At 52.7% G+C, this 23,097-nt stretch overlaps 2 protein-coding genes across 10 annotated transcripts in view; one reads left to right on the plus strand and one right to left on the minus strand.

Annotated features, from left to right (window-relative positions):
• Secisbp2 (SECIS binding protein 2) overlaps positions 1-8,603 on the plus strand; it is a 36,385-nt gene extending 27,782 nt beyond the window's left edge. For all 7 annotated transcript variants that reach the window (XM_005340225.5, XM_040271446.2, XM_013365154.4 and 4 more), the window contains 4 exons: positions 317-537; positions 6,496-6,650; positions 7,018-7,186; positions 7,704-8,603. In XM_005340225.5, coding sequence (XP_005340282.2) covers positions 317-537; positions 6,496-6,650; positions 7,018-7,186; positions 7,704-7,807 — 649 coding nt within the window. In that variant the 3' untranslated portion in view covers positions 7,808-8,603. The remainder of the gene's footprint in view (positions 1-316; positions 538-6,495; positions 6,651-7,017; positions 7,187-7,703) is intronic.
• Positions 8,604-10,334: 1,731 nt separating this feature from the next.
• Positions 10,335-23,097, minus strand: part of Sema4d (semaphorin 4D) — a 107,282-nt gene continuing 94,519 nt past the window's right edge. For all 3 annotated transcript variants that reach the window (XM_078030667.1, XM_078030666.1, XM_078030668.1), the window contains 3 exons: positions 15,240-15,449; positions 11,973-12,070; positions 10,335-11,086 (listed from right to left, as the gene is read on the minus strand). In XM_078030667.1, the coding sequence (XP_077886793.1) occupies positions 11,060-11,086; positions 11,973-12,070; positions 15,240-15,449 (335 nt within the window). In that variant the 3' untranslated portion in view covers positions 10,335-11,059. The remainder of the gene's footprint in view (positions 11,087-11,972; positions 12,071-15,239; positions 15,450-23,097) is intronic.

Raw genomic sequence — 23,097 nt, forward strand, 5'->3', positions numbered from 1 at the left:
CTTGTTTGCTTGATCTTACTTCTTTTCCAGATTGGTCAGTCTAGGTGGGGGGATAGCAAAGAGGGGGACCTATGGAAGCTGTGGTGGAGGGCAGGACCCAGAGGTGTTTTGTTCCTTGTAGTTAGAAGTGGGGGAGGTGCCTCACTCTTTCCATGAAATACGTCTTCCAGAATCCCATGGTTCTCACCAGTGTTGTTGTTACACTGGGATTCCTGTCTTGGGCTGTCTTTTTCTCCTCTCCCTGGGGTTGAACAGTCTGAGGGCTGCAGTTTTGGAGCCAGTGGGCCAAGTTCATAGTGTCCTGTGTCCCTTTCAGTTACTGCAGCCAGATGCTCAGTAAAGAAGTGGACGCTTGTGTCACAGACCTATTAAAGGAGCTGGTCCGCTTTCAAGACCGCATGTACCAGAAGGATCCAGTCAAGGCTAAGACCAAACGCCGGCTCGTGTTGGGGCTGAGGGAGGTTCTCAAACACCTAAAGCTCAGGAAGTTGAAATGCATCATCATTTCTCCCAACTGCGAGAAGATCCAGTCGAAAGGTAAGGGCCTCCTGTTGTCCTCTAGGGCTGGGAGTCTGCTGTAGCGCCTGGTACGCTGCCTTTGCAGTCACCTGTGCGCCTCACCTGGTTGTGGACGAAGCTGCACCCCTGCAGGCCTTGGCAGCTCATTCTTGTCTTTGTTTTTCAGGTGAGTGATTTTCTCACTAAGTGCCCACAGCGTGAGGCAGCGGGTCTTGTAGTCCTGTATGTGGGCTTCCAGCTGTCCAACTTGGGCCTCTCTGGCAGCAGGAAAAGATGATGTTCCTCTATGATGCGGGCTGCTCCTGTGGAGCTGGGGAGGGATGCTGGTCTCACCCAGAGCTGTTGTGCCTGGCAGCCTGTGGAGGGCTTTCACCGGCCCGTATCAGGACGTTCAGTGTGTGAGCCGATCGTCTGCTCACTCACTATTGCTATGGATTTGTCTAGTTGCCACTTGACCTAATGCTGGAGGGTGTGTTTGCTGGCCAGATATTGTATGTGAGGTGACGCTGAACTCCAGCGTGTGAAGTCACATGTTAGCCTGGTGCTTGTGCCATCGTGGCCCCCAGAGAACTTGCCGGTCCTTGCATTTAATAATAGGAGAACTGGCACTGGACTAGGGTGTAATTGAGCAGTAGAGCATTTGCATAGCATGTGCAAAGCCCTGAGTTCGATTGCCAGCCCTGCAAAAAAGAAGGAAAACTGGTGGGTGCAGGGCGCCACCGCTAACACACCCCTTCTCCATCACATAAGGGCTGGGGAGAAAGGAGGGCCATCTTTGAACACAGAAGCTCCTCCTGGCCTTAGTCCTTTCCCCTGCCATGTAAGCGTCAACTTGGGCCTCTAGATCCTGGAGCTCAGCCCGATCATCTTCCCATAATGTTTCATATCTGAAGCCTGGAGGTGTCCTGGCATGTCTGAGGCCCCCAGAGTGGCAGGAGCAGCAGCTGAACCTCCTCATCCTCATGCCCAATTAGCAGCTTCTTGTTCTTGGCTTGGTTTAGGTCCTGTGTCACTGCTGAGCAGAATATGACAGGACTTCAGTGACCTGTCATCTGGCAATGCCTTTCCAGATCTTTGGAGGGGTCAGCCCACATGTTTTTGTTCTTTTGTCACCATTGTCAGTGTGCACAGTTTAAAAGGTGGTCTGATCACAGTGGTTGGTTTAAGGAGAAGGCAGCTGTGGGCTTCTTTCCTAGACACTCTTTGGCCAAATTTTGGGCTGTTTCATACCTCTAAAGTGTCATGTGAGCTACTGCTTTACTTTGTCAGCTTCCTAACAGAGGAAAGGCCTGTACTCTCATCCCCTAGCATCCTAATACATAGTGTGGCTTCTTCCTGTTACTTTGGGGTCCTTGCTTAATTTTACACATACTTAACATTAAGCAGAGCCACCGCCTCAGTGGGCCTCAGCTGCCTCACGGCCGTGGGCTTCTCAGGGAGTTCGATGCACCGGGTGGTCTGCTTTCCCAACTGCTGAAAGAGTACTTGTTTCAGCTCTCCGTGCCAACCAGTCAGCTGTCACCTGGGCAGGTGATTCCCTTTGTTTCCACCCTGCTCCTTTTGGGATACCTTGTTTACAGAATCCTATTGCCACCCCTTTTTGGGGTACACTCTTGTTTGACTGGACACATCCTTTGGTGATCAATGAGAAAAGAGTGCATGGGAGGTATGTGTTGGAGATCCTGCTGGAAATCCAGAATCTGCTTTCTTTCTTGTTGTCGTCATTGTTTTTAAGGTTCTTGGGATCAAACCAGGGCCTCATGCTTGCTAGCACTGGGCTATACATCAGCCCCCAGAATCTGGTTCTTAGTCCTTTGTCTGTGGTCTTTTTCTGTTTCCCTTCCCTCTGGGGTTCTAGGATTGGGGCAGTTGGCACCCAGCACCCTTGGCTCTGCCATGGTGGAGTTTTTCCTCTGAGTCCTCTCCTCACTTGCTCAGCTCCTCTTGGAGCTGTCCATCCAGCCTCCAGAACTGGCCTCTGTCCTTTGTTCTCTACCTCTTTTCATCTCATTCTTTCGTTATTTTCTATGAGGATTCTTCAACTATCTTTTCTAAACTTCCTGCAGATTTTTTCGTTTCTGGGGGTTGTTTTTGTCCCCTGAGACTCCTTTTTGTTTCTGCAGTGCTGTAGCCTCACAGTTGACCTGAGGGTTGCAATGATGCCAGGTTCGTGCCTGTGTGGATCTGCATTTCTTCCACGTTCTTTGTTGTTTTGAGCCTCATGATGAGGTTTTTCCATAGCTGTCTGCTGGCCCCTGGTCATCTGTCTAAAAGGAGTCTAAGTTAGACTCCTTTAGAGTCACCGAGGAGGCTGGCAACACACAGACTCAGTTCTGTCTGAGCAAGGAGCTGGGGCTTTGGGGGAACTCCTGTGCCCCTGCCCCTGCTGCCCCTGCCCCGAAGAGCCCATTTGAAGAATCTCTGCTATGGGTTGGGTGGCTGACCTGTTGGAAGTGCTTTGGGATAGCTTCGTCTCCCTGTTGAGCTGATAGCAGGACTCTAGGCTTGCCCTCTATGAGCCAGTACTCATGTCCACCAGCAGAAGTGTGTGGCCCTGGGGACCTGCAGGCATGGCCTTCCCTCACCAGAGGCTGCCCTTAAGGGGCTGGGCACCCACTCGCCTCCTTCCCAGGATCAGCTTGCCCTGCCTAGTGCCTCTCTCTTGTGTGTGTTGCCCTTTGCTGAGCTTTGGGAGACCCTGGGGTCCAAGACTGTGGCTGCAGTCGGCTAGCTCAGTTGTCTTTCGCATTTTAGCTTTCAGAACTTGCTGTTCTTATCTCTCAGAGATCTTGTGGATTTGTGTCTTTAAAAAGGTGGCTGTTTCTGGCCTGGGTCCACAGTCCACTGCCTTCCTGGAAGCATTTCCTCTTCTCTGATGGGAGGCGGGGTTTGTATTTGATTGTCATGTTGAGGATTTGTTATACAGTTGAACTGTATTTGTCCAATCATTAGTTTCTGGATTTTTCTGCTTTGCAGCATAAAGAACATGTTTGTATATCTTATAAACTTGCTAGTTGGTTAAGATATCATTTTAAAGGTAAAAATTAATAGTATTAACTTGAACTATGTTACAGTGCACTGTGTTTGCTCATTAGGCGTTTTACCTAATAATTCTAAACGTAAGTGGAAGTTGTTTATCAGGGTGGATTGTTATGGTTGCTTCCCTGTGCTCTCTGGTGGGACCTCAGCCAGTTAGCCTTGGGGGGGGTGACCATGCTTTCATCTCTTATACATAACCATGGCTTGGATCTGAGCAGATAGTCTGGACTTAGCTACTTATGTTGGATCCTGAGGACCACTCCAGGCTCAGTGGTCATGGGGCGCACCCCCGTGTGCGGTCCTGCTCATGGCTGTTATTTATTCGTGGCAGAGGCTGCAGAACAGTGGCAGTGTGGGAAAAGACAAGAGGTGGTGGTGGGGAGAACCGGGCAGGCAGTGAGCTTTGACAGCGTGTGAACTGCTGTCTACCAGGGAAGCCTGTACAGACACAGTGCCCAGCCACGCAGGTACCCTGTGCCTGGCACATCCTGAAGTTCCACATTGCAGAAGCAGGGTGCAGCAGGTGTGGAGCTGAACGCACACATACGGGAGCAGGTTGCTTCAGCTAAGGGTGGGGATGGCCCTCCCAAAAGCCAAGTTCACACTCCAGCTAGGGCCACCCTGACAGGCAGGCCTTTAGAGGATCAGGCTGCAGTGTTAAGTCTCTTCTATACGCTGCCCAAATGCCATTGGTGACTCCCAAGGGCTGGGCAGACACTGGAGAGAGGGAGACCCTCCACTGAGGGGCACATGTCTGGCACAAAGGAGACTTGTCTGTCTCCCTGGTAAGTTGAGAAGATCCTCATTGTGGTGTTTCTCAGGAACACAGCCCTCACCCTACCTCTGCCGTCTCCCTCTTGACCCAGGCCGACCAGACCTGGTATGCTTCCTCCTCTCACTCTCTCTGTTCTTCAGGTGCATCTAGGAAGGGTGGAGTTCATAAGGGGGGGCCATGGGGCTTCACAGTGAATTCAAGTCCAGCCCAATGCAGAGGTGAGATGTGTCTTTGAGAAGCGCCTCTTAAAAATGAGATAAGCAGGGGCAGGGGTTGTGGCTCAGTGGTAAAGCAATTGTCTAGCACTGGTGACGCCCTGGGTTCGATCCTCAGCACCACATAAAAATAAATAATTAAATAAAGGTTGAATTCATTAAAAAATAAAAAAGAATGAGATAAGTAATATCTAGTTAGATTGCAGTTGAAACTCTCACAGGTATAAATAATTGTGGTAAACCTTTGTCATTTCTAAGAGTTGGGGAGAATTGTGTATCTTGTAGGTTCAATATTTGTCATAAAGGGCAGTGTAACTCTAAAGTGCATGTCCTGCTATATTCCAGGGGCCACTGCCACCCTCCACAGCAGCCTGTGTGCTTCCTTTCACCGAACCACACCAGTCTCAAGGAGGAGTTTTTATTAGCATCTTTCTTAAGAGGGATGGTCAGCATTTTCTCACTTAAAAATGAGGCATTTCTGTGAATTATTAGTTCATATTCTTTGCCCTTTTGTCTTTGGAGAGTTCTTCTTTTTACTCATTTCCTTTTTTCTTGGATGAAGGTGGTACCAGGGATTTAACTCAGGGGCACTCAGCCACTGAGCCACATCCCCAGCATTCAGCCCTATTGTGTATTTTATTTAGAGACAGAGTCTCACTGAGCTTAGCGCCTTGCTGTTGTGAGGATGGTTTTGAACTTATGATCCTCTTGTCTCAGCCTCCTGAGCTGTTGGGATTACAGGCATGCACCACCGCACCTGGCCTCATTTCCTCTTTTTTAATATATGCTTTTTTATGACCAAGTAGAGGTGCTATAAACATTGACATTGTAAATTTTTAAATTTTTTGCACCTAAGTTTTATTTCATTTCTCAGCCTTCCCACTCTGAAGTTTTTTGTTTGTTTTTTTCCCCCTTCAGGGATTTCATGTTTAGATAGACTATATTTCAGTCTAAGATGAGTCTTAACTGGATCTTTCCAGGAGCCTACCCAGTTGCCCCAGGATCTTGTCCCTTCTGATGGTGAATGCTGTTCCTCGCATACTCAGTTTTCATCTGTTAGGTGATTTCTGCACCCTTTATTCTGTCCATGAGCATCTCCTCATTTATGGTTTTGGAGCTTTGTAGCAAGCCTGGAACCTGGTGATATCAACCTCACATTTTCCCATATTATTTTTCTTCATTTTTAATTTATTGGGAAAATTCCATTTGTAGTAAGTCATTCTCTTAAAGTTTTTGCTTAATGTAGAGTTGACATTTTATCATCTTAGATCATCTTACCTAGCATCGATGCCTTTTTGTTTGGCTACACTGTTTACTTAGCATTTTATTCTGTAATCTTTCATGTTCACTGGTAATTAAATTATTACTGATATAAGAGAAAGGAGTCATTTGTTCCATCGTACGTTCTAACCAGCTGCTACTGGAGCAGAGAGAGAGGTGTGCTACTTGTGCTGGGAGTGCTTCTCAGGAGCCGTCAGCTGCAGGTGGCCAGGTGCATCGCCTACATGCATCATGCAGTGCTCCTTCCGCCTCTCTGCCTCACTTGGAAGTGTGCCCAGGTGGTAGGGGCAGTAAGCCTTCAGGTGCCAGATCCTGGGTCTGACCAGAGGTGTTCCCTGGGTTAAGGAACTTCTCTTTTCTGGTTATCCATCTGCAAACAAGGGTTCAGCAAGCGGGGGACAATGCAGAGCTAACACATGTGAGCACCTGCGTAGTGGCCTGGCATGAAATACGTAGTAATATTAGCTAATACTCACTTTCCCCTTGAGCACAACACCAGCTGTGTATTATCACGTCACAGAGGTGACTCGTGGAGAACTGATTCTTCCTCTCCGTGGAATTTAGCAAGGAACACTGACCTGAGTAAAGTCAGGTGGGGCGTGTTTCTGTCTGTAGACTCAGTATTAACCCCATGCTGCATGTGATATGTCCTTGTCCTCTCACCAGGTGGGCTGGATGACACTCTGCACACCATTATTGATTATGCCTGTGAGCAGAACATCCCCTTTGTGTTTGCTCTCAACCGCAAGGCTCTAGGGCGCAGTTTGAACAAAGCAGTTCCTGTCAGCGTTGTGGGGATCTTCAGCTATGACGGGGCCCAGGTGAGAAGGGGCTCAAGTCTCATTGGTCCCTGCCCATGGGAGGAAGTTGGGGAAGAGTAGACCACGTACCTGCCTGCAGGATAGTCCTGAACCCCTGGAAGGTTGGCACCGAGAAGCCACCACTGAGGCAGAACCTTCTCAGTGGAGCAGTGGTCTCTGGCTCAAGGCTTACTGCCAACACAGAGGCCCCCACACAGGCCTGCGAAGTCAGCCTGGCCCATTCTTCAAGCAGAATCCTAACCACCCACAGGCACAGAGGCCACGCTGCCCATGTTGCCCCTGCTCCCCTGTGGAGGGTGCTGTAGAGTGTGCAGGGCAGCTCTGGGCATTCAGTGGACATCACCTGTGTGCTTTCACTTTGCTTAAGGACCAGTTCCATAAGATGGTCGAGCTGACGATGGCAGCCCGGCAGGCTTATAAGACCATGCTAGAAAACGTGCAGCAGGAGCTGTCCGGAGAGCCCAGGCCTCAGACTCCTCCCAGCACCCCCAGTCAGGGCCCCTCCGCCACCACTGGAGAAGAAGAACCGCACTACAGTGAGTGCTCGGGGATGGTCTGGTGTCGGGGTGAGTGTCTTGGAAGTTGCTCGTCAACTTGAATCAGGGTCCTTAGGAGAGCAGCTTGCTACCGGTGCTACAAGACCGTCTGCAGTGGGGTGTGGAAGGCCGCCCAAGACCCACAGCAGTAGGGCCAGTGGTCCAGGCCATTGCCTGTGGGATGTTAATTATCCGACTTTGGAAGTTGTTTCAGACAGGCTTCAACAGAGGGGCCCTTAAGGGAACTTCTACCTCCCACCTTGGGAGGCTGGGTTTCTCAAGGTCATTAGTCACTGAGGTGTGCTCCCACAGGGTATGATTGGTGCCATGCCTTGTTGGGGTACTTGGCCCAGCAGGAGGGGAGGAGCGAGGTGGAGCCTGCTGGAGACTCGCCTGAACAAAGCGAGCGCTGTACTGGCAGCGTCTGTCACTTGCTCCACCACGCTGATGGTTTCTGATGGAGGAATTCTGTGACTTGTCATGTCTGCTGCTCACTTGCGCTGTTTTCCTGTTTTAGTTGAAATCTGGAGAAAGCATCTGGAAGCATACAGTCAACATGCCTCGGAAGTAGAAGACTCTCTGGAGGCTTCAACCTCTCAGATGATGAACTTGAATTTATAAGAAAAGAGTTCTTCCTTGTGTGTCTTTGTGTTTGGGGCAAGGAGGGAGGAGGCTTAAAAAGACTTTGGGGCTTTTTCGTCTCAGTTTTTGCTGACCCAATGTATTTTGTATGACTGTTGAATTTGGAAATTAACCGGCATGAAAGTGCATGTGAACTGTGGTCATAGGCCCTCAAAGCAGTGAATCCCATCGAATGGATGCTCAGGTATATGGCAGAAATCTTGTCTGAAAGCTTGGTGAGGCAGCTCTGCCTTTCTGAGCATGCTGTGGACCTGGAATGTACTGGAAATGGGGTACTTGAGTACTGGGGCTCCAGGGAAGTTTTGCATTGCAGCGTAACTGAGCCGTAACTGAGCTGAGTGGGGTCTGCAGCAAGCAGCGGTGGTGCTCTTGCCTGCAGGGGGCCCATGGTGAGGTGACTGGGGGGAGGTGCCAATCCCTTCACAGGGTCACTGACATAGGAGCAAGAGGGCACTGGGGAGGGCCCTTTCTCAGGGGACCTAGCTCTTCACCTTAACCATAGAGAGGGTTTGCTAAAATGAGCCTCAGAAGGAAAATTGGTTTTCTAACCTGTGACGTTTTTAACCTGGATTATTCCTTTAGTCTTTATTTTCCAAAGAAGCAATGTACGTTGAAATTCCTAGTTTCAGTTTAATAATCTACAAATCTTTCTTAAGTAAACATTTTCTGAATGTGGTTTCTGTCATAGAGGCCAGGGAACAGAGCTTACTTTCATATTTTCCCTGTAAGTAAGAGGGCATATTTATTTTGAATAAAGAGTGATTATTTAATCTTGTATCAGATTCTGGTGATCTCAGGCTCAACAGTGGACTCAGGCTTCCTGACCCTTCCTCCATCCTGATTTGTCCTTCTTGGACACTGGCCTTTGAACTGACAGGACCAAGCAGGGGGAGCCCGGCGGCCCCTGGCTTAGAAGTAGTGACTGCTGAAGTCTCCTTCCTGCTCACGCCTGCAGGGCGAGGTCCTGCTCAGCCCCACTCCTCCCCACATGCATTATTTTGGTCAAAGTCAGTTACAGAAAAGGATTTTTACTACTGCTTGCTTGTCGGGCAAACAGGTATTATTTTGATTCAACATTCTCTTAATTGAAATCATTTGTACCTAACATTGCACCTCTGAGAAGTAAGTGGCCTGTGATGAGCAAGGACAATTGAGCAAGTAAGTCATGAGTGGCATGCTGCCTCTTCAGAGCTCACGGTGACCAGGGTGTGCCCATTTGTACGTTCGGAGCTGCCTCAATGTGGGAGATGGATGTGGGTAGCCAGGTTAGTAGTACAGAGGAGGGGTCTCCTGTACCCCCACCACCACATCAGGAGGTAGCAAGTTGATTGTAGTGGGTTTGAAAATAGACTACTTGAGAATCAAGCCCCCCAAATTAATTTGTGGGCAAAAATTTAAATAGCATGTCAACTAGAGTCAGCAGCTAAAATTTTAGAATTTGATCCAATAGAACAGTATCTTAAAATCTCTGTTGGAGGCAAAAGCCATTTGCCCAAAGGCCCTTCTTGGAGTTCTCTAGATCTGTGGTACTTGTTCTGCTAACACGGACATAAATCCAGGTTCAGTAGAGGACGTGTGGTTGGATTTTAACCTCTCAGCTTCCAGAGGTTTCCTTCTCATTGGACCCAATCAGGTTGTCACCCGAGGGTTCCCTCGGCATGCCATTGCTTTCTTGGCAGAGGAGGACTCCATTTGCAGCCAGCACTGCAGGTGACTTCAGCCAATGGCACAATGTAGGGTGCTGGGGGCTCCAGGATAGCATCAAACTGGACAGGCGGGCAGCTCCTGACTTTGAACAGTGCAAGAAATCAGATTCTCCCTCATGACCACATTTCCCAGCAGACCCTCCCTATTCCCTTAAACCTAAACTCCAGACTACAGGGAAGATACAGAAAATGCACCAAGGGACAGGTCCCAGCTGAGAGCAGTTTGGTCAGTTGTTGGTCGTGGTTGAAGCCACATCCCCGCATGTGAATGACAGTGAAAGCTGATGGAGACTTAACCGGATTTTAAGGTTTCGTATTAAGATGGTTCTGCAAGCAAGATCTGTGTTCTTTGGCCCCAAGGGCGAGCAGGTGCCCAGGCAGTACCTGGCCCTCCAGTCCATGGGGAGGAGAAGGGGACAGTGTGTGGCATCTTGGGCGCTGGCCTGAAACTCAGCTGGGTCCTTGTTCATGCTGGATCGTGAAGTTGCTGTCTGGAACATGCACGCTGATCCTATGCGATGGCTGGTCCCAGACTCCCCGGCTCCAGAGAGGAGGGACACAGAGCCAACTGTGGTGCAGCCAAGGTCTCAAGAGGAACACTTTATTTTTAACAGAGGTTTTGGTTTATAACAGCTATGAAAATCATCTGCCGACGAGAATTGACATGTCTCTGAGATTAAAGGCTAAGCAACTTCAGGGCCAGGCCTACACAAGTTCACACTCAGCGACAGGCTTCAGAGCACAGCTGTAATAATTAGAGACCTGGAAGCAGGCATAACAAAGCACTCGGGACTCAGACCTTTGTCAGGAAAATTTAATATGGCACCAGGAGATTTGCATAATTGACCAGTTTGGCTTTCTACCTCAAGCCTGGTGTCCCATGGAGAAGCGGAGCACTTATAGGTAAACACAGGCAGGAACCACGACACATTAGAAAACAGAGCCCGTGTTCCGAGGGGAGTGAAGAGTGGCACAGGTGGGACAGCTCCGCCCTGGCCCGGCCCTCCTCATCTCTCACGTCTTACGCAAAGGACTCTTCCTTAGAATCTCACCCTCCCGTCCAGGGAGTGGACCTTAAAGTTAAATGGCTAGGTGTTTGGGTGGGCACAGCCGCTGACTTGACTGAATCTGTAAAACCAGTGGTGGGGGCTGGGCACTAGCCTGCGAGCTCTCGGGTTGCGGGGTGGGTATAACCAAGTCCTAGGGATCCTGTAGGGGTGGCCACTAGGGGGAGGAGGAGCCCTGACACTTTTGCGACAACTGCCTTGGTTTATAGTTTCTAACCATCCTGGTCACCTGTTTCTGACAGGTCCTAAGCACCTAATTAAAATAAATTCCTGGTTACAGTCCCAGGCCCACTTGGGGTTCAGTGCTTCTCCACTACCCAGCATCTGGAGGGACCAGTCAGGTAGTGTCCTGAAGGCTGTGTGCATCGCTGGTCGGGTTGCTGGGGCCTTCTTCAGGGGCGACCGTGGCTGGTGGCAGCAGGATCTGCTCAGGGTCTTGTCCAGAACATTCCTCATGCCTAGAAGTTATCCTCGCTACAGCTTTCCTGCAAGAACAAGGTGGTCTCTGAATTCCTGCAGAGTGCTGTGTGGCCTGCTTTCTCCCACACTGTCACAGAGATAGTGGTGAAGGCCTGGCACTGGTGAGATTCCCCTTTGGGGTCCAAGGAGTGATTTTTCCCATAGATGTCAGAAATCCAAAGAGACCGCCCATTTGCCTAATTCCTGGTCCTGCTTCTTCAAACAGGCACTCTGCAGCCTGGACTGCTCACCTAGATGTTCCCAAAGGCTAGGGGTAGGGGGCGCTGCCTCTCCTCCAGTATGAAGGACCAGCTGTAAATGCCATCAGTTCTATTGGCAACAACTGCAAGAGCTTTCAGCAGCCGTTTAATCCACAACCCTTCAAGACCCTTGGCCAATGCTAGTGGGGACCTGTGTGGCAGCACATCCAATAGCCTCTGGCTTTGCCTTCTGGTGGCAGCTAATAAAACAGTGACTAGGAGCAGGGGCCAGACAGCTCCTGCCTATGTTGGGGAGTCTTGCCAGGGATGCCACTGGCCCATGGTTGCTGCAGCTGTGGTTCTGAGGACTGACCCTGCCAAGATGAGGTGTGGGACATACCTCGCCCCAGAAGCACCCAGCACAAGGAGGCCGCTCAACCTGTGTAGGTCTCCTGCACTCTTCAGAGTAGCTCCGCCGTGCTTTGACATGTCCATGGGCAGCCACTGGACTGTGCCTGCCTCCCTGATCCTGCCTGACTTGGTCACCTTAAGGTCTGTAGGTCCCCTGCAGCCTCAGTGACAGTACCCAGTATTGCTGCAGGGTTGCAGTATTCAAAAAAAATAGAGCCATTTGCATGCTGAGAGGCAGCAGGAAGGGCCCATTGACAGAATGGGGGCCCCTGAAGGATCCTTCCTGTGGCCAAGTACATACCCAAGCTTTCCTCCAGCCCCGCATCAGCCGGTCATGCTCCCCGACCACAGCCCTCCAGGCTGCCAGCTCCTTGCTCCACCTCTCCTGCTGGGCTGCCTCTGGAAGACAACCAGGTCTATGTCAGCTCTGCCAGCCTTTGCAGCACTGTTGAAGCTCACTGTCCACCAAAGCTGTGTCCCAGGCTAGGTGGCCAGGGTGAGCCCAGCTCTGACCTGTACTCATGGCCCAACCCCCCAGGAGGCCCCTTGCTGGGTGAGCAGGGCTCCCAGTGTCTGCTGGGGGCCAGCCATGTTGCCTGGGTGAGTTGGGCCTAGCTTTTAGAGTGCTGACCGTAGTCAGGGTGTCCACCCTCCTCCTCCTCTAGGCCACAACTTTGGTAGCAACTGCTCTCCAAGGCCACAGTGGCCCTGTCTGCATCTCGCATGCCACTTCCTGTCCCTGCATGGCAGAGGGCTGACTTGCCACAGCCATGCCAGGTTGCACAGGTCACGAGACTCTTAACAGGCCTGCAGCTTCCTTTAGTTCCCTCCAATGGCTAAAACATCAGTTTTCAGCCAATCTGACAGCATTTCAGGTAGCCAGCATGGCTATGGGCTTTGGAGACATTATGTCCCTTGCCACCTGCTCTCTGTGGCCTCCCAAGTGTGTGGGCTTTATCCTGGATCCTGAAAACAAGTCACGAGCAGGACAGCCTTGGTGATAAACCTGACAGCCATGCAAGAAAGAACGACGTCATTTCCTGAACTACTGGCTTGACACTGACTTCAAAGGCAGGTTCTAAGAACATGAGTCCTTCAGGTGAGAAGCAGACAGAACCCAGCAGTGCCCAGTGGTCAGTCACAGTGCCAGGTACCACACAGTCTGTGGCACAGGCCTCCACAGAAGGACACAGCAGGTAGAAGTAAGTCCCCCCTCGGCAATCTAACTCAAAAGGGGCCCTGCAAGGACTCCTGATTTATCGAAACCTGGGGTAAGCAGGGTGGGGGACGCCCTCCCCATGTTTCCTCTTATTCTGTAAACACAGCCTGTGGGGATGATGGTGTCCTCACCTGCCGCTTGGGTGCTTACAGTAACTGGGTATGAAGTCGCCTGTGTTCAAAGTCAAGTCCTGCTCTTTGCTGGCTGCTGGCTAACCTTGGACACGTCACTTGGCCTTTCTAGGCTTTGGTTTCGTCACCTGCATCCACCTCATAAGAGAACTAGGTGCACTGAAAAGGACGGGCTTCAACCTCCTGGCAGCTCCTGGTGGTGACTACGTAGCCATCTGCTGACTGCATTTGTCGCCCACCTGACTCCTGACTCCATTCTCACAACTGATGAGTCCTTTTCCTGCTGACTCTGTTTCGTCCTGGCAGCAGCCTGCAGAACAGGACGGCATGGGCATTCCACGGAAAGGTAGGGGACCCAAGTGCTGCAGGAGGGAGCCTGGCAACTTTCTTCCCAAACCTCCACTGAAAGGACGATAGGGGACCTGTGTGTGTGTGTGTGAGAGAGAGAGGATATATGCAAAATGGCACAACAGACCTGAGAAGGTGGGGCTCACGGCCAGGCACAGGGAAGTAGGGACTGCCTCAGAGCAAAGCATTCGGCATCACCAGTCCCCTGGGGTGGGGAGCAACAGGGTACTGAGGTGCACGTGGCTTCAGACGTCAGCTGCAGCACCCTGAAGCCCAGCCAGGACAATGGACCACTGGAAGGAGAACAAAGCCAGCAGGTGCAGAGGCCACTTCCATGCCACAGGAGCAGGTGTGGAAGTGGCCACTTGAGTGGGGCAATCTAGAGCCCCCAACCTTGACCCTTTGGGCCCTGCTGCTGGCCCTGTGTGGGCTGCAGTTGCTTAGAAATGCTGAGTCCCAAGCTCCAGGTCAGACTATTCTAGCAAGAGCCTGCGGGGTAGAACATGTTTGGGAGAAGAGCTGGACTCAGGCTGCTCCCTCAATATGCCTGGGAGTCACCTGGACAGGGCCTGAGTCCCTCGCTACAGGAGACAGAGACCACACCTTGTGGGAGAGCAACAGGCTAAGATGTGGGGATCAATACAATCAAGGATCAAACGACAACTTGAATGCACAAACAAAAAAGTAACGGGGAGAGAAGGAAAGTTTGCAAAGCAACAGCAACCAAAATCCGGTCAATTCATTTGTTCTCAGCAAAGAGAAGATGCTGTATCTGTGAAACCATGCAGCACAAAGAACAGAAGAAGGCTCTGAGAAACCAAAAGGTGATCCTAGAAATGAAGACTCATGAAGGTTTGGAAACAGGAAGTAGAGGGGAAAAGTAGAGACGACAAGAAAAGGTTGGAACAGCAGAGGGGGAGCCCAAGTTGGGTCACCTCTTGGAAGTTCCCGAAAGAACAGAAGATTAAGAATAGTGACAGGGATTCATTAAAATGACACAGAATTGAAGGTCAGGGGTTTCCACATTTAACAGGCCGAGTAACAGCATGAAAAGACCAGGCCAGCATGAGATTTCAGTGCGGAGAAAAGAGGTGAAAGAAGAAAACAGGAGATCACAAACCCCAGGGAAGCAAGACAGACTCCCAGAGAAACACAGTCCCCTGAAGGTGTGGAAGCTGCAGGGTAGGGACCTGCAGGTCAGGGTTAATGCCTGGCAGACTCGGGAGGGTGTCAAGACAGAGGGTTCAAAGGTCCTCAGAACACTTCCACCTGCCTTTTCACAAACAGTGGAGTAAGCAGACACCTGGGAGACAGGCACCTGTCCCAACAGGAGAGAAGGGAGCTTCCAGCCTCAGGCAAAGGCAGTCCCAGCACAAAGCACCTGGGCGCAGCATGCAAGCAGTTGGACAGGAGCTGGCCAGAAGGTTCTAGGGAGGCTAATGACACTGATGTCACTTGTGAAGGGATTTGGGCAACGGCAGAATCTGGTATTGAACTCCTGATTCAAGCAAATGGAAATCAGCACAGTGATTAACCACAACCACGGGGGTGGGGGGTGGGGGGTGGGGTGGTGGCGAGTGGTACAGCTCAGGAAATGAGCCTTGCAGGCTCTGCAATCCTAACAACAAATACAATTCCCATGTGGAGAAGGGGGAGTCTACTGGCAGTGGGCGTGTGTGTGTGTGTGTGTGTGTGTGTGTGTGTGTGTGTGTGTGTGTGTGTGTATGTGGGCGTGAGAGAGAGAGAGAGAGAGGAGTGAAGCAATTACATCATCTCCGTGGAAAGCCAACAGGAAATCGCAAAACTGAAATGCCACCACCCAAGCGTGCTTTAGAGACAAGAGTGAACAGCGGTCACCGGCCGAACTCACCGTGTCTCATCACAGCGACCCGCACTTTCGAGGTCTGGTTCCCGGCCAAGGAGAGGGCGGAGCAGCGGTACTCCGTGCTCTCCTGGATGGCATCCCGCAGCCAGCTGAGCGCGTGGGCCCTCCCGTCGGGCAGCGCGTGGGTCTGCACGGGCACGCACGTCTCCAGGGCACGCCCATTCTTCTCCCAGAGGAAGCGGATGTCTGCGGGACCTGTGGGCACGTGAGCATCTCTACCTCTCTCCGAGCCCCACTGGAACCCATGCGAGCTGCCCCAACAGGGGGCAGAGGTTACCCGATGCAGGGCCTTCTTTAGTCCCAGCCAGGCTGAAGGTGATTTGAGGCAGCTTCCAGTTCAGTCCCTGGGCTTCCCTCCCGCCAGGTGACCACCAGGAGAAAACGGCTGCAGGTGTCCTGGACTCCCCTGCTCCAGGGGCTTCCTGCTCCTTCACCTGGGGTGTCTTTATTCAAAACAGACCAGCACAGCCTGCATCCCCAGGACACAGAGCCTGGGACCCCGTTCCTGGTTGCACTGGGCACCCATGTACGCTCCCCAGTGGCCGCCTTGAGACAATGCCTGGGGCTGGTCCATTCTGCAGATGGTTCTTAACCCTGGAATGGCATCCTGTCCCTCCCTGGTCCTGTGGTCCCCTCTTTGAAAAGACCCCAAAGTTACTGCCATCCCCAGGGCCACAACTGCTCTCTATGACACCGACAGGCCGGGAAACTGGCCTGCCACATGCCAGGAGCTCAGAGAGGGGGCCGGGGCTTGTCATCAGGCACTGGGTAGGACCTTGAAGGCTTCTCTGGTCCAAAGGAGACACGAGGACTTCCGGGAGGGCTTGGAGACACTTCTGCCTGCAGAACTCAAGTCTTGGTTGGGCTTGGGCATGTCACCCCAGCATCCCCTCCACCCACTGGGCTCCACACCGCAGCAGGCCCTGGACTAAGGGAGAGCCAGGCGACAGCAGTCACGTTGACCCCAGAACTCTGTCCTCCGTCTACGTCTTTTTACCTTAATTGCTTATTAAAGACATGAAGGCTAGGGATACCTATTTAAAACTCTGAAGTCTCACCCATCCAAGGTGGAGTCCCTGCATCACACAGGTTGAGGAGACCCAGAAAGTGTGTGGGGCAGGGACAGGAGCCTTGGCCCAACCTCACCTGTGGAGGCTGGCCTCTCTCCAGGACCTCCCCAGACAATAGGCTACAGGTGGGAAGGTTGTGTGGCTCCAAGTACAGGAGGATTGAGGCCCAAGGCCAGGCCAACCCTGAAAGGCCACCCTCTGACCCCACATTCATTCCAGGTCAGCCAGGGTAGGGGCAATGAAGCCTTTGTGTAGAAAACCATGAGCAAGATCCAGGCCCTGGTCCCAGAACCAGAGCCAGCAGGGCCCTCAGCAAGTCACCTTGCCCATGTGTCTAGCCTGTGAGCCTCAGAAACATCTGAGGCTAAGACTGCTAGCCATGCTGGGCAGGCCCACTCTCTGCACCCCAGAGGAAGCAAGCTGGGGCAGCTGCACCTTGGAGTGGTTTCCAGGGGGGGGCCACTGGAGCCAGCGCAGCAGCTCAGCTCGCTCAACTGCGCAGGTGTGAGCAGAGGCTGCAGCTCGGCTGGTGTGGCTGGGAAAGGCCAGGACCCACGGGCAGCCCTGCACAGAAGTGCGGGAGTCACTTCTGGATGGGGTGGGGCTGGGGCCAGGCCCTGGCTCAGGCTGACCCCTGCATGGCACGGCTGCCTGGGTTAGACCGGGTATCCCAACACTGGACAAGGGGGTCTCTCACCCAGGGCCCTCGCTCCCCAACACACCCGCTCTTCCTCCTCACCTTCCCACTCCCCAGAGGGGCTGAGAGGTCACCCAGACCAGTGCAGCCACAGCCGGGCCTGAGGGCAGCCCCCACTTGACCATAACACCTCATAAGGATCAGTCTTCAGAAATCAGTCTCCCCAGATGCCTGTCCACCTGGAGTGGCAAACTGTGGTATCATGGAGGACACTCAGCAGGGAAAGAAGGAACCACCTACCTGTAACTAAAATTCAAAACACGAAGCAGGAAAAACAGCAGAGATGAAGGATTTCTGGTGTCCTCATGTGTGCCTGGGGGGAGTGTGGGTGGGCAGGCACAGGGGTCCGGAGGTGGGAGGACTCATACCTCCCATTCTGGTGCTGGCCAGAGAGATGCTGGGTTTTTAAAGAAACAATTTTGCCAGGTACAGTGGCACAAGCCTCTAATCATAGTGCCTTGGGAGGCAGAGGCAAGAGAATTACAAGTTCAAGGCCAGCCTCTGCAACTTAGCAAGGCGCTGTTTCAAAAAATAAAAAGGGCCAGGGATGTGCCTAGCGGTTAAGTGCGCCTAGGTTTAATTCCTGGTATTAAAAAAAAAAAAAGATTCCTAATTTAACTAAGGTTACTTTTGTGATGAAATTTCCTGCTGGATCAACCTTGGCATCTGTCCTACTTTGTCCCATCCCTTCAACAATCCCCCACCCTTCAGGACTGTCAGAGCACTTCCAAGTGCCAGAGAAATGCAGATGCCTAACTGGACAATCTTAGGAACGGGTTCCAGGGCCATGATGGGAACATGGTCCCCAAGGCCCCCTTCCTGTTCGAGGAGTTGGGAAATGTCCAGTGAGGAGGGGTGCATACATGATGTGAAAATCACACTCATTCATTAGGAATTTCGATGAGAACATGTCAAAACAAAATGTGGTACTAAAGTGAAATGGGAAAATATGCAAGGGCCCACGTCTGTGTATGTATGTACGTAGACATGTCTATGCCCGTGTTGTATGTCCATGGACACGCACAGAAGAGGCCTAGGAATGGCAATGGGGATGGCTACAGTTGGGGGTAGTTAAAAGTTTTTCTTTGTGTTGTCTTAGGGTTTGTAAATTCACTGTAACAGATATTGCTAAAATAATAAGTGCTAATTTGACAGATAGCCATACGCTCTGAGGGGAATTCTGAGAGTTGTTCCAAATGCATTTTACACAGAAGCACATCTGGCCACGGCCCTTGTAGGCTTGTGTGTGGATGTGAATTCTTTTTTTATTCAAAGTTTTTTCTAATTAGTGTTCTGAACTCTAACCCAGGTACCTGTGTTTATAAAAGTGTATGAATGCATGTCTACATTCATATCGACACATCTTTCTCTACGTATGTAGATGCCCATCCAACAGGGGACATCCATCTTGTCCCTCAGTATCAGCGAGGGATTGGGCCCCAAGGAGGCCACCATCCACAGCCACTAAGTCCCTCATAGAAATCGGGGGAGTGTTTGTGTACTCCTCGTGCTCACCCTCTCATATGCTCTGAAGTAGCTACAGGTCCTCTATAAAACCCAATATGAATGCTGTGTGAGTAACTGTCACAGTGCGTTGTCCACAGCAGTGACAAGCCTGTACGTACTCAGCAAAGGAGCAATTTTTTTCTGGATATTTCTGATCCACAGTAGGGTTGAGTGCGTAGGTGTGGAAGCGGTGGGTACAGAGTTGACTATTTCCCCTGCTGCACGTCTTTCAGGACACCACAGTTTACTCAGCCCCTCCCCCAGCACCCAGCTAACATCTGACTTGATGAGACTGATCCTCTCGAGTCTGATGATCAAGTGATGAGACTTTTCTTTGAATATCAGACACTAAAGTCAGTTCTACAAAAAAAAAGCCCAGCCTCCCCCCTCATTCATCAGCACCACCCAACAGAAGCTTCTGGAAGGGTCTCATGACCAAACCCCAGGGTTGAAGAATCCAGGTAGCCGAGATGGAGCACCTCCACCACTACAACCCCATGGGCGGGGACCTCCAACTGTGAGATTTCCCCATACCACCCTTCTGGGCCAGCATGGAACACGCCAGGTACATACCCTGCCATCATGAGGACGCTCGTCCTAATATTACTTAAAAACGTGCCAACTCATAAACACAAAAGAGGTTAAAGGAGTACTTACGTTCCATTCATTCTTTTTAAACTAGCCACCTCATTCTGAATGCGGAGATTAAAGAGAGAGGGAAAGTGAGAGTTAAAACCAGCCTGCAGAACCATCCCTTCAGCGCCATGCCACCAGTGGGGACAGGGGAGGTGGCTGCAAAACTGAATCTGTCCCCCAGGGGCCGGCTCAGGCGCGTCTGGGTGCTGGGTGCATCTTTCTCGCACCTTCCAGCTGGGCTCTGCTGAAAGCACCACTCGTGCCTTGGGCCACATGCTCTGAGTCCCCCACCATCCAATCCTGCCAGTTCAAGGTCAGCCAAGCTGGGTGCCACCCCATCTCCCCCAGCAGCCCCTGAGAAGTGGGTCAGGCAGAAGTCTCAGTCTGGCACAGCAGTGACCAAGCCACCACCAACCTGGACATGTTCCTGGCATCAAGTGAGTGGACACCAGTCACTGTCTGACCTTCAGAGGGAAACTGCTCTGGGTAGGAGGGATCTGACTTGATGGCTACCTGACCTCCTGTCCCCAACATGACAAAGGCCAGGCTTATCCATGTCCTGCAAATCTCTACTCCAGCTCTGGAAAGGATCTTGAAGCTTCCTGCAGATTTGGGCTCAGCACCGTCATCCTGTGCCCACCCGCCAGTGCCACCCCATAGGACTGAGGGTGCCTTGCAGATGTGACTGTGCCTTGAAGTTGCTTCTGCTGCAACACACCAGCCTCCTTCTAGCAATGGCCTCCCTGGGGGAGGCTGACAGGCCTGGAGCTCTGAGGCCATGAGAAGGGGCAAATGTGAGGGACCCACCCCAGGCCACTCCCCCAGCGAGTGCCACACTGCTGTTCTGTGTGGCACCTGTGTCCTCCCAGTGGCCACCCTGTATGCAGCCTGCCCTGACTCCATGCTCAGGCCCAAATGGCCCTCCTGCAGGTAACAGGGTGACAGCTGTACCCCAGTGGGAGCTGTCCCCTGAGGACCCAGAGCAGGCTACTGAACATCATGGCCCATCCCTGCCAGGGCCCATTGCCAGGGTAGCCCCGACACACACTCCCCCAGCCTCTTTTCTCAAAGACTCTGGGGCCTATTTGCCCACCACTGGGCCCCTCCCTGGGGCAGGGTCGCTTCCTTTCCTGGGCAGGGGTTTCTGTCCCCTCCTCTTCCAGACTCTGCTCCTGTGGGAAGGGCAGTGTGGCCAGGGGTGTACCCTGAGGTCACCTGGTCGGCTCTCCTGTCCACTCTTCCCTGGAGGCCTGTCACTCCATCCTGCTTCACTCAGGCCCACTCTGAGCCGCCCAGGGGGCCAGGGTGGAACAGAAATGTCAACTTCTTCATGTTTTTTTCCCTTCTAGAAATTGTCTTTATACCTAAGAATTCACGAGCTGCTTCAGCAGCCATATCACATTGGCACAGCACTGTGTTGGGTGGAGTGTGTGCCACTAGCTCAGATGTCACCTTCTTTTGTCCTTGGCAGGCTAGGGTTTGGAGAGACAGGTCAGAACTGAACCCCATCCGGGTCAAACTTCTGTTATCCCCAAGGGGATGGAGCCAAGTCCCAAGTGTGCCAGGCCCTCTCTGCAGCCTTGATGATGGGCACTTACCAGAGGGACGGCCCTGAGCTTAACATTCCCCTAAGACACTCCAGATTCCAAGGTGGTCAGGATGGCACCTGGCGGTCCTGAGAGGTGACGGCCAGTTGTTAACAGGGATTCTTGGGGAGCCTGGACTCTGGGCCCTGGGTCCAGAGGACACCCGAGGATCAGCAGGCCGCTGTGCAGGGCGATCCAGGCTCAGGACCCTGGGTGAACACAGCTCACTCCCCAAGAACACTCTAGTGTCCACCTGAACTCAGCAAAGTCAATGCCGCTAACCGGCAGCCTGGAGCCAGGCGTGGATCCCTTTATCAAAAGCCAGCAAAAGTCACCAGGCACCTAGCCCTGAGCCTTCAGGCAAAAGCAGTCACGTGATCTTCACCACCTCCCAGCCAAGGAAAAGACCAGGGGAGAGCCAGACGGCTGGAACGTTTGTCAGTGGCCACAGATACGGGATCCTGGAGTGGGGAGGAAGCCCTGGAGGGCGCCTTCCTAGTGTGCCCCTGCCTTCCTGGAGAAAGGGGCCATCAAGGATGCTGACTCTCCGGCCCACCCACCTGGTGGCTCACAGAGGCCACTGTGAGTGCTAAGGACAAGGGGGCTGGGGACTCACAGAGCCTCGCAGGGTCTTGGGGTCTGCAGCAGGGAAAAGGGGCCTCTGTCCTGGTCTCCAGTGGCCCCAGTTCCTGCAGCGCACTGCAGGGCGGTCCCACAGGCGCTTGGCTCTCACTAGTGCCTCAGGCATGGTGAACACTGTGAGCTGCTCCAGGGCCTGGTGGCGCCTGGTCTCCAAGGACTCGGGCATGAAGGCTGAGGAAGGGCAGAGCATGCCCAGCTCAGAGGCCACTGGGGGCTCAGGGACCAGGCCAGGCTCACTCTCCCAGCCGCCATGCTTGGGGCCCTCTCTGGAGTCACCTGAGACTACCTGTCCTGTGGAAGGGGGCATCCTAACTGCCTGTTCCGCCACAGGAGACAGCCACGAAACCAGCCTGCACAGCTGCCCCTCACCCTGCCACAACACGGCAGGCCTCCCTCCCCTGGCAACTCCCCCTCCGCAGACCCTGGGACATTTCAGGCGGACCCACCCTGACCCCCTTCAGCAAGGCTCTGACCTCCCCCCTCCTACATGGCTGAGTGAACAGGGACACATCCCAACCCCTGGCATGGAGCACGTTGGGCAGGTGGGACTGTCTCCAGGTGCCACACAGGCCCTGGGTAGGGGCAGGGGAGGCCCTTTCCTCAAGTCCAGGCCTGACCTTTGGCCAGCGAGGCTCTCCCTGAGATGAAGGGTCTCCCAGCAGAGCTGGCAGGAAGCAGCCGGGGACTGCAGATTCCACATTCGCCCTCTCTCTAAGTTCCTGTTCTAGAAACCCTCTGTTAGGCCTTTAATCAGACAGCCCCAAGGCACTTAGGACAATGACCACAGAAAAGCTGTTTGGGGAAAGGGAAAAAACTTTCAGGGTTCCAACCCCCCACCCCTTGCTGGGAGGCAGCAGGTGGAGGCTGGGAGAAGGCTCTGCATAGAGGGAAGCCTGCGCCTCACCTGGAATAGCATCCATCTGCTGCTTCCAAGGCACAGCTCCAGTTGCTCCTCAGAGGCCACACCGGGGCCTCTGCTCCTGGAGCAGCTCAGCCTGCAGGCCCCATGGGTCCCTCTGGGTGCACCACAGGCCAAGCCTGCCTGGGATTCGATCCTCTCTGCACAGGACCGAGGCCAGCCACCCTTTCCACGGAGAACCTCACAAATGAGGCTACAATGGAACAAGGGAACAGAAAACCAGGGTCCCAGCTGAGGCCAAGTGTTTCTGGATGGAGAATAACGACCACACGAGGAGGAGGGCAGAGGAGACTGGAGGCCTGTTTCCAGTCTGGTTCCCCATCCCTTCCAGGTTAGGCTCCTCCATCCCTCAGTTCTCGGCCATGCCCTGAACACTGCTGACCGCAGTTGCACTTCACAGATCCCTGGCCACCAGCTTCCTGTTAGGTCTGGAAGCACTGACAGGAGACAGAAGTCGGAAGGAAGAAACCTGTCTCCAGCCCAGGACCTCTTGCCAGCAGAGGGAGGCTGCAGGTTCCCAGGCCCAGTCTCAGTGGCTTGGCAAGTGGAGCGGGCAGTGCCATCTTCCTTCTGCTCATCTGGCCCATGCTGGTGGTGGCTTCCTGTAGCTCCTGCATGTTGGTCCTAGCCTTTCTGTCACCTTTGTAACAAATCCCCTGCACTACATTCTCCATGTGTGAAGTACCTGCAGTGGTTTCTGCTGATATAACAGCAAGGCACCAATCTTTCATTTTCTCCCACACCCAGGTGCTTATATGAACACCTGGCCAACAGGTAACAACCTGAG

The sequence above is a fragment of the Ictidomys tridecemlineatus genome, chromosome 13, assembly GCF_052094955.1.
Source record: "Ictidomys tridecemlineatus isolate mIctTri1 chromosome 13, mIctTri1.hap1, whole genome shotgun sequence".
Lineage (NCBI taxonomy): Eukaryota > Metazoa > Chordata > Mammalia > Rodentia > Sciuridae > Ictidomys > Ictidomys tridecemlineatus.